We start from the raw sequence: 10,733 nt of genomic DNA on the forward strand, positions 1-10,733 counted from the left end.
AAATATACATTGTGTAAAATTGGGAGTTGGGAGAATTTCTGTCCAAACTTAGATTTCCAAACTTTTTTTTAGGGATTTATTATTGTCTTATCGAATACACTTTCTTGTTGGATCACAACTATGCCTCGCCCCTAAAATCCAAGACGCCCATTCGACTACGTTGCCTTTGACCAATCTATGAGTTCACCAGTGGTAAACTGTAAAACAGATTTTGTGAAACCGGGCACTACAGCCAGCAAGTAAGTTGCTTGTTCCACGCAGCAGATCAGTCTTCGCTTTGGCGTCTTCTCTCTCGCTCTCCCGAACAGTGACTGCTCCTAAATCAGCAAAGGTACCGTATTTTTAGATCATCTTATAATACAGTGTTAATAATCACTTTTGTTTATTTCAATAGATCGCTTTATGCAGTTTAAAAGTGTATTGTTTCAGTGTTATTTGTCTTTATTTCTATTGAATCAGGTTAGTAAGATTGAATCAAAATAGTGTTGTGATCATGGAACTCGGTTATCCTTAGGAATATTGGTAATCTATCTTGATCATGGTTTATTCCTATTCTTTATTTTTCTTCCTTTCCTCCTTCCCCTTCCTATGTTTTTGCGCTTTTCTCTTATTCTGTATCATGTTTCTCTTATCATCAGCATTCTTAATTCATATTGTCACGTCTATTGTTTTCACTGATATGCATGATATCATCACCGTCGTTGTCGTCACCACCACCATCCAATAGATGCCAACATACAAACTCACATATTTCGATGTCCGAGGTCGAGGAGAGATAATCCGTCTGGTGTTCGCACAAGCTGGAGTCGAGTACGAAGACGACCGCATCGTGGGCTCAACATGGGATAGCATCAAGGGCGATAGGAAGAGTAAGTACACCGGATGATGCCACATTGCAAACACTCCGGTGTTTAATTCAATTCAATTCATTTTTCAATCTTCAACATAATACAAATAATTACAAGATAAATCAATTCAATTCGAATAAAAGCATGAACAGAATTCATCATTGAATAAATGATATACATATTCAATTAGTGATTCAAATATAAATTAACATGCATGTCAAATTTTAATCGGCAACTAATATAATCACTATAATTAAATACAATCAAATCAATATAATTATATATCATGAGAAGAATGGAGGGGTCCACTGAAAAGCAAAGCTGGTAAAATGTGGATCCCTGATTTACCATCAGCCCGGAATCTACTTCTCTGGTGTGGACATACATTATTTTATATATTGTCTTCATCTGCATTCATAACATTCGTATTCATACAATTTTCATTACTTAACAAACACAATATATAGGTAATTGAGTTTGGTAGGAATCATTAAGAAATAATACTAAATAAAAAATTCATTCAACAAAAATGATCTACTACCCACAAAAATTACAAAGTTTGCAGGAGAAGGATGGTCATTTTAAGCAGATCATTGCTTGAATAAAATGACAACCCCGGAATAAAACTCATTAAAGTAATAAAGACATTTTATAAAGCAGAATGGAAATGTTATTTTCTTAATATTTTTATAATGATGAAGATGGAGATGATATGAATGAGAATGATGGTGATAATGGTGAAAACGATTAGTTTCCGGGCTTGTGTTGAATCGACACCGGATTTTTTTGCAGTGTTTTATTAAATGCCGCCAAAAGCTATTACGTTATTTCCAATGATATATACCATGAACATTGCATACAATAGTTGATTTGGAGACTGTTTTTATCGGTGTGACAGAGCATCAAGTGCAAATACAGGTTTAAGATTTATATCAATTAGATTAAGAGTTTAAGCAACTTCTCTTATCATGCCACGGTGCTGTAAATGCATGTAGACCCCAATCCTTTGTATCATAATCATTATCATGATGATTATAAGAACTATCTTAAGCCAGGTATACAAATCATTGACACTAATTTGTAAACATGGGTAATAGATTCATTCATCACGTCATTCTACAATCTTAAAAAGGTTGGGTAGAAAAAAGGCCCAGTTTTCAACCATAATTGGGAACATACAGTCCACACAACTATTGGCTAAAATCTGTCCAATTTGGGCAATGAAAACTAATAATAATTTTGCTCAATTTGATAGAAATTTCCCAGAATATATATTTTTACCAACATACATTACCCAACACAGTGGACAGTATATTGCCCAACATTTTAAGCGTGTAATTTATATATGATTGTTATATACAGCGATTCTTCAACACCAAATTCTTAACATGTAATTATCATAATGATCAACTCAAACTTTCTTATAAAAATTTGTCAATCTGAAAATCTTAAAATATCGTTTATAATCAAATTTTTTACATCTAAAAGTTAAAAAGTAAAGAAAGATTGAATACGTGAATAACTAGAAAATAAATACAATGATTTATATTATGTATGTTACATCACGTCAGATTATCAAGTATAAAGATAAGTGGGGTTCACAAGTCGCTTCTAAATACTTGATCTGGGGCCCGTTGCACAAAGAGTTACAATCAAACGCAACTCTAAAAATCACGCGCAACTTGATTTTCAACCAATCAACAGCGCGCATTTTTGACTTGCAATTGATTTTTTGACTTGCGTTTAAACGCAACTCTTTCTGCAACGGGCCCCTCATTGGAAAATCGTATATTTGCGATGATCAAACAAATGGGTATGAATGCAGTAAGCATGGCAGGATATTCTGTGGCTTATACATTCCTCCAAATTCCACACCCTCCTTTGAAAGCCGGCCCTAACGCAAAAAATAAACATGATAAAAAGGAGGCTCGAGAAAGAGAAAAGACGAAATACAAAATCAACTTTTCATTGACAAATCTCAAAGTAAGCTATATGCAAATTATGTTTGCGATGGGGATTGACTGCATGGTGTTCGACCACTGTTGGGTCAATTTGAAGAGGTGAAGAGAATGCAAAAAGAGAAGACCACAGAAGTGTTCATAAGAATGCAAAGTATTCATAACAGAAGAATACAGAAGTAAATCTGAAAAGTGCAACATTCATAAGAGAATAATAAGAAGCCAAAATTATAAAGATCGTCGGGGAGGTTGGAGACGGTTATAACTTCAAAACAACCCCCTTGTTATGAAAACTGCTGCGTAATTCTTACGTAACACCAATAGATGTAGTGAGATAGTCCTCTAACTCGATGATTATGTGTTATATATGCCTTATTTATTTGTTACTCAAATAATATATATACGTTTTCAATTATTTTGTACTTCTGTTCTGAACAAGAATAGTGGCAGATTCCAATGATGTTCAAACACTGGCGGCGGAAGCCAAAACAAATTGAGGGGGGGTCCACCTGAAAATTGGGGATGGACACAGGTAAAAAATGTGACGAGCAAAAAAAAAAATAAGTAAAAAAAAGGTATCAACCTAAACTTTAGGGAGGGAACACCAATTTATTTTGACGAGCAAAAAAAAAGGTTATCAACCTAAAATTCAGGGGGGGGGGGGGGTGCGCAGGAAACAAAATTGATAAGCAGAAAAAAGGTTATCGACAATTTTTTTTTGGGGGGAGGGGGAACTGGTACCCCCCCCCCCCCCGCTTCTACCACCTATGTGTCCAAATACATTCAATAAAATTCATTTGTCTAAGCTGGACTTTTATGCACTGCTAATTTTATTGGAAATTTGTTTTGTGAGACAAATTAATGTCACACAAGAATTAATCATACTATTTCCATATTTTCTATTTTGTTTTGATATTTTCTGCAGGATTTCCCATGGGCTGTGTTCCCGTGTTGGAGGTTGATGGTATGGTTATGATACAAAGCATGGCCATAGCACGTCATCTTTCAAAGAAATATGGTAAGATAATCAGGAGTAAAGCGAAGATAATATACACGTGGAGCGTTGTGGCCCAGTTGATTAGTCTCCGGACTCTGAAACAGAGGGTCGTGGGTTCGAATCCCAACTATGGCGTAATTTCCTTCAGCAAGAAATTGATCCACAATGTGCTGCACTCGACCCAGGTGAGGTAAATGGGTACCTGGCAGGAATTTATTCCTTGAAACGCAGCGCGCAAAACAGCTGCACTGCTAAAGCCAGGGTAATTATGCTGCATATACTGTAGAGCGCTTAGAGACTTCTGACAAAGTAAGTGTTAGGCGCTATATAAGCAAGTATAATTATTATTATGTACGAATACACTTGGAATTATTTTTCAGAAAATGTTAGCATAAAAAGTTATACTTTGATAACAGATGTGACACGTTATTTCCTTTTCAAAACTCTATAGCAAAATATGAAGCAACGTACCATGGAAAATTCGAATACAGCACAAAATTCTTAACCATGAACGTCACTTTGGAAGTAAGGGTGTGTGGGTGTGTGTGGGTGGGTGGGGATGGTAGAACAAATCATATCCAAAGAACACATTGATCCACTGTGTGAGCAAATTGCATGTCACGGTGTTCTTTCCAGCGGGAAATGCCCTTATAGTTGAGGAAACTAAATTCATGAAAGAAAAAATGATAATCTGTGTCAAAATGTGTGTGTCAAACAAAAGATTACCACATCTTGGGCCCTTTACACAGAGCTTAGCAATCAATTGTAAAACATTTTTCTACGATTGATTGCATTGACTACAATGTACAATCAATCGTGGAAATCAAGCGTACGATTGATCGATAACCTTTGTGTTACGGGACCCTGTACTATGGTACCGTTTAGACCTAAAAGGAAAATATGTATCTTCAAATAACACCTAATAAATCATGCCAATTTGGAATGATAAGGATCATCAATTCAGAGATGCATCACAGTTCTTCCCCTTTTAGTACATCTAAACTACTATGGTATTTATCTTTGATTAATCCACACCTGAGACATGAATCAAGAAAAGAAATATATTATGAATACAACGAAGAAAACCCACAATTGCACCGACACCAATCAATGCATGAATCAAAATATCTTTTTAGGGCTTGCTGGTAAAGATGAGAAAGAAATGGCCGTAGTTGATATGGTGAGCGACCTTTGCACTGACATGCTGAACGAGATGTTTGATCTCATGTTCGAGAAAGACGAAAAAAGAAAGGTGAGTTTTTTTTCCTGCCCTTGGCGTATCTTCAGGTTCAAGGGGCTGCTGCCCTCAGTAAGCCCTATTTTCAGCGGGCACAATAAAGAGAAAAAACAATGTGGAGGGGAGAATGATAATATGAAGGGGAAAATAATGATATGGAGGGGAAAAAATGAAGGGTACAATAAAGGTTAATAAACGAGGAAGATTAAAGGATAAACAGACATCAAAAGTTGTTGCATTGTATGGTTCTAGAACTCACATTAGCGCCATAATTGCAAAGGTTCATACACTCTCGGAACGGCAGGGTCACATACAATATGAGTAGACTTCCGGATCACTTCATTCGATCCTTTTAAGGATCGTTTTGATCCATTTCCAGAAAGACTTCAGCAAATCTCTGGATTAATTCCATGAAGCAGTTCATTGGTCAATAGTTGACTGACGTCACTCGTTCGCAAATCATGGTCTCTGCGATCGATGAGCATGTTGAATTCAACGAAATACTCTATGGTTGATTCAATCAAAAAGTTAGGACGCCATCTTCAGCAGTCAACCTAAGAATAGAAAAGAGGATTTCAAGGAGTCAAAGCGAGGAAATGAAACAAAGAGACACTCTCGTAAAAAAAGCGTCATTGAATGGCTGTAGCTACGGCTATTTTTTGTCACTTCCATAAAGAAAAAAATCATTACAAAGTCTTACCATCAGATAAATTCAGCATATAGACCGTTGTGGTGTATTATACTGAATCCGTATAGTATTAACATTGCCCTACAAATTCCCGAAAAGTCATCTTTTTTCAGATCATACTGTATTATGTAGTGCACTCAAATTACAATGACCTCTGGATTGTCAGTGAAGTATATAAAAACCTGATTGTTTTATAAAATTACCCAACAGAGATATTTGATCTTAATCAAGCATCATATACCTGCTTATTATTAAAAATGACACTATTTCTATTGTAATTATCTATCTAACATGGACTTCAAGGTAACTCTTTGCTTTAAGAAAGGATCGTAACTATTTTTTTAACTAAATCGTGGCTAGTCGTTAATTTAGTCACTTGAAATAACCAGATACGATGGTAAATTGCCAATTCGTCCATTCACCATCTGATCTAGCTCCATTTAGTCTAATGACATTTGGCCCAATCATTACTTCGTCTAATTACCATTCGTCTATTACCATTACGTCTAATAACCAGTTGGTCTATAAATACACATTTTCTTTTCATTCATTTTGGACAACTCTTCAGTAATTAGACCAAACGGTATATGGACTAAATGGCTACCGGACCAACTGGCTATAAGGATGAATGCCATTAGACTAAATGAAAGTAGACCATGTGGTGAGTAGAGGAACTGATGATAGACCAATGGTAGTAGACGAGTTGGCAATTGGCATAAGACGAATCGAAAATAAACCGATACTATACACACTGTATAAAAGCATACAAATATTCAGTTACCCCTATTCCGTGTTTTCAGGAGGAAATGACAACGAAGTTCTTGAAGAAGTCTGATACTTACATGGAGGCATTCACACGCTGTCTGCAGAAGAATGGTGATGGAACCGGGTACCTTATTGGAGATACGGTAGGTTTCATAATAATAATAATATATATATGACTTATATAGCATCTTTTCCAGTTTGATTAAATGCTCAAGGCGCTTAGAAGAGAGCAAAACATAAAAGTAAAGAGAACTAAGAGAAGACTACAAGAAAGGGTAAATTACAAATGAGGAAAGATGTCTGTCTTCAAACCTAGTCATCAAGAGAGTCCATCATGATTGTACATGTCCTAAAAGGATGGGAAGACTGATGTCGGGAGATTTATGCAATGGAAAGTTATTATTTTTAGCCCTATACTTTGTTAATGCTACACGATTATACCTTCAAGCATATGATATTTATCAGATGGTAATGGAAATTATTGTACTTACCACACCCATAGAATACCACTCTGATTCATGGTTTAGTTGTTTATTGTAAGATGGCATCTTGTTAAAAAGCAACCTGTGACGTTTGTTGGTTAAATCATGGAGAGTCTATGGTCCAATATACTATTCAAAAGATGCTGCTGTTGGAAATCAATTCTCCTCGATCTTTGTTCAGATTCATAAAACCATTGCTGGTCTTACAAAAAAACTGTTTGGCATCGATAAGAACAATATATCACGGTGCAAATCTGGTGCAAATACTACAACTCGAACCTTTTATCCTGAATGCTCAATATTCTTCCATACTTAGGGACACTAAAATAATAAATACAAAATATCAAATTTTTGACACATTTTGACATTACATAATATTTAACTTTCCCCGTTTTTTCTGATTCTTTCTTTTTCTTTCCTTGGTAGTGAAACTCTTTTTTTGTGGTGGGGGACATGGCTCCATAAGCCCCCCCCCATCTGTTCGTCAGTGGACACTCTACCAACTCTATGACTCTAATGTCTTCTAATATTATTAATATTTAGAAAATCGTATAAACATGATAGCATCTCCCACTACCCTTTTCATTTCCTTGATTCCTCTTTGTTTTGTTGGTTGGGAATTTTTATATTTTATTTTATTATTAATTTTATTTTATTATTAATTTTTTAAATCTTATTTTATTTTTATATTTCATTTTTATTTTTATATTTTATTCAATTCCATTCATGTATTTATCTGTTTAATTAGTCATTTTCATTATATTTTAAGGGGGGGGGGGGCATTGTCCCTTAATCCACCAACTGTTCGCCAGTAGACACAGAACAAATGCCTTTCAATCTTAACTCGATGCTTAATATCTTGCAACCATGGATATAATACTAAAAATTCACTGTCAACCGTGCAGGTTACATTGGCCGATCTGGCCCTCTTCAACCTCCTTGAGCAGTTGGCCGCCAAATACGCTGACATGTTGACCAAGAACCCACCGATGCAGGAATTCCTTGACCGCATGAAGAAAGAACCAAAAGTCTCCGCCTGGTTGGAGAAGAGGCCCAAAGGAGAAATGGACATCTAAATGATTCGTTAACCTTTTTTTTGCCTAATTTTTTTTTTGTGCTAATTTCCGAATAGAATACTTGGGAAATAGACAATTTGAAGGGAGTGTGGAAGTGAAACCATTTTTCAAGTACCCCTCTACTTTTCCATTGGTCTAAAAAAATGTTTCTCCCGATTATGGAGAGACGGTTCTAAAATCGGATTGCCCTCTGGCAATATCAAATAGAAAAGTTAGACCATAGTTGAATAATTAGTGATTAAATTGAAATGAAAGAATTCTAGATGATTTTATATTTCAATGTATTTTGTAGATAGTCGCAAAGTATCTGTCTTATATCAGTCGATTCATTGTGTATATCAGAGTTCAGTTGAGATGAATAGCGAGATACGTTTATTTATTACTTTCAACATTTTAATAGTTTAGATCAACAGCACTGTGGAGCAAATTTGAACCCTTAACCTTGATTCTTTAACAGTAACTGAGAGTGGCAGAATACTTTTTTCAAAATGTACCGAAAGATTTCATTAATAAATTCTATTTAATATTCATATATCGTCATTTCTTGCACTTTGTTGAACCTGATAGAGGGTAACAATGTCTGTGAGTGTGTGTGTATGAGGATGAGGCTGTATGTGTGTAAGGGGTGAGTGTGTGTGCATTGGAGGGTGAAATTTTGCTCAAAGAGAATGTGCGTTTTAAGTAAAATGGGGGTGAGGATGTGTAAGTAGGAGTGTGTGTGTCTGTTCGTGTGGGGTAATGTTGCTGTGATGAAGTTCGTGTGTTTTGTGGGTTGAGGATGTTGGTGTGCGGGTGTATGTGCGTGTGGGTTAAGATTGTGTGTGAGTTTGTGTCTATGGGTGTGAGAGTGGGGATGGGGGGGGGGCGGGTGAAGGGGGGGGGGGGCATAGGCGGCGGAAGAGGGGGGGGGGACGTGACGTGCCCTCCTAAATTTGAGGAGGGGGGACGGTCCCCCCTAAATTTGTTGTTGATGACCTTTTTTTTTTTTTTGCTTGTCAATTTATTTTGCTACGTGCCTACGTCCCCCTCAAATTTTTGGGTTGAGAACCTTTTTTTTTTTTGCTTGTCCCCTCCTAAAATTTTTGGCTTCCGCCGCCAATGGGGGGGGGGGAGGGGTGTATGCACGTGTGCGAGTGGCGGAAGTAAGTCGTGAGGATATTCGTGTGCGTGGGTGTAGGGGTGTGTGTGTGCGTTGAGCCGGGGTCGGGTTACAGACTTGTATATTTCCTTATTTCAACAATACCTAAAGGAGAATTTGCCTTCTTTATCAGTTGGTAATCATTTTCTACACCACCGCTGTCTCATATCTACCAGGCTAAACGAAAAAATACACACATACACATACACACACACACACACACACAAGAAAAAGACATGTGAGAAGGAACACTGACGATTTGCTTCAACAAATATTTATTAATTTCTAAAGAAAAAAGTAACCATGTACATAATTGAAAAGTCTAAAAAACATTATTGGGCTTTACGAACACATCAACTTTGATAGTAACGTATGAACGGTTTGTAATTATGGTCTAAAGTCAGTGGAAATGAAAGATCCCCACAAGATAAGAATTAAAATAATTAGGCAAGAGGTTAACTATGAACATAAAATTCTGCAAGTGGTCTTCGGAATAATGATTCTTACAATTGATTTAACTAACTACAATAAACAGTTCCAATGATCATTGTTCATTCTATCGCCCTTTTAAAATGTTTAGTGACCTAAATGTTCATTCATAACAGCCTGTAGGCGAAAAAAACTGAAAATATGGAACACTAAATTAGACTCAAATGATTTAATACAGTCACTTTCTCGATGGTTTAAGGCTCAATTATTTGCATAACACAGTGTCACTTTAAATAAGCCCATTTTGAGTGCATAAAAGGATTATAAATGTTTAAAAAATATATGAATTTATTTCTCGAGGTACATCAGAAATCGTTTCATACATTGGCATATTAACAAAGAAATATTTATCTGTATTGGTATGCAACTTGTATTTACTTTAATGCGTTGATCTATCAAAATCAGGAGGATAACAAAACTTTTTTTTTAGATTTATGCAGCGCGATATGAAAAAGGCTATCATAATGGAAAAACAATCTATACTGGAGGGCATTGGCAAAATCATTACTTTCGAAAAGATTGTTCATTAGTTCTCAAATCCATATCGATCAAATCGCACCTCTTTACAATCCATTGTAAATTGAAGATAGACGCCTTCTTATGAGGTACCTGGATACGGTAAGTTTTTAATTATTATTTTCTAAATCTCGAACTCCGATGCACAGGGCCGTAGCCAGAAGCATTTTGTTGGGGGGGGGGGGGTGTACCAGCTAAATTTGCCAACTAAATTTGGTGTGACAGCGCCAACGTGAGCACAGGGGGAGTCTCATGGGGATGTGCCCCCCTACAATAATCACATGTAAAAAGATTTTGAATTTTTAGAATTGAATTAGTGGCATTTGGTGAATACTTTAAGGTAAATTATACAAAGATATACAAAGATATTTGCACTGTAAAAATAAATATTTTGGATCAAAATAGAAAGGCTAGTGTGCCGTAGTTGCTAACTTGCAGTATAATGATTTACCCTAATGTGGCGTAACGTGGGCCACGGCATGGGGGGGGGGGCACTGGCAAAAATTTAGAGTCACTCAGTGAGTGCGCAAAGCGTGCTC

At 36.3% G+C, this 10,733-nt stretch overlaps 1 protein-coding gene across 1 annotated transcript; it reads left to right on the forward strand.

Annotated features, from left to right (window-relative positions):
• Positions 1–208: 208 nt before the first annotated feature.
• LOC121432266 (hematopoietic prostaglandin D synthase-like) lies at positions 209–8,582 on the forward strand. The gene is made up of 6 exons (XM_041630128.1): positions 209–331; positions 728–869; positions 3,732–3,824; positions 4,940–5,055; positions 6,529–6,636; positions 7,881–8,582. Exons 2-6 carry the CDS (start codon positions 728–730, stop codon positions 8,049–8,051), a joined length of 630 nt encoding a protein of 209 aa, XP_041486062.1. The 5' UTR covers positions 209–331; the 3' UTR covers positions 8,052–8,582.
• Positions 8,583–10,733: the final 2,151 nt, after the last annotated feature.

Source organism: Lytechinus variegatus, chromosome 18, assembly GCF_018143015.1.
Source record: "Lytechinus variegatus isolate NC3 chromosome 18, Lvar_3.0, whole genome shotgun sequence".
Taxonomy (NCBI): domain Eukaryota; kingdom Metazoa; phylum Echinodermata; class Echinoidea; order Temnopleuroida; family Toxopneustidae; genus Lytechinus; species Lytechinus variegatus.

Excerpts from the sequence above, each read along its gene's own strand:
- LOC121432266 (XM_041630128.1), top strand. The coding sequence starts at position 728 with ATGCCAACATACAAACTCACATATTTCGATGTCCGAGGTCGAGGAGAG. Across the intron at positions 870-3,731 it reads CATCAAGGGCGATAGGAAGA|GATTTCCCATGGGCTGTGTT; the intron begins GTAAGTACACCG and ends TATTTTCTGCAG. Across the intron at positions 5,056-6,528 it reads AGAAAGACGAAAAAAGAAAG|GAGGAAATGACAACGAAGTT; the intron begins GTGAGTTTTTTT and ends CCGTGTTTTCAG.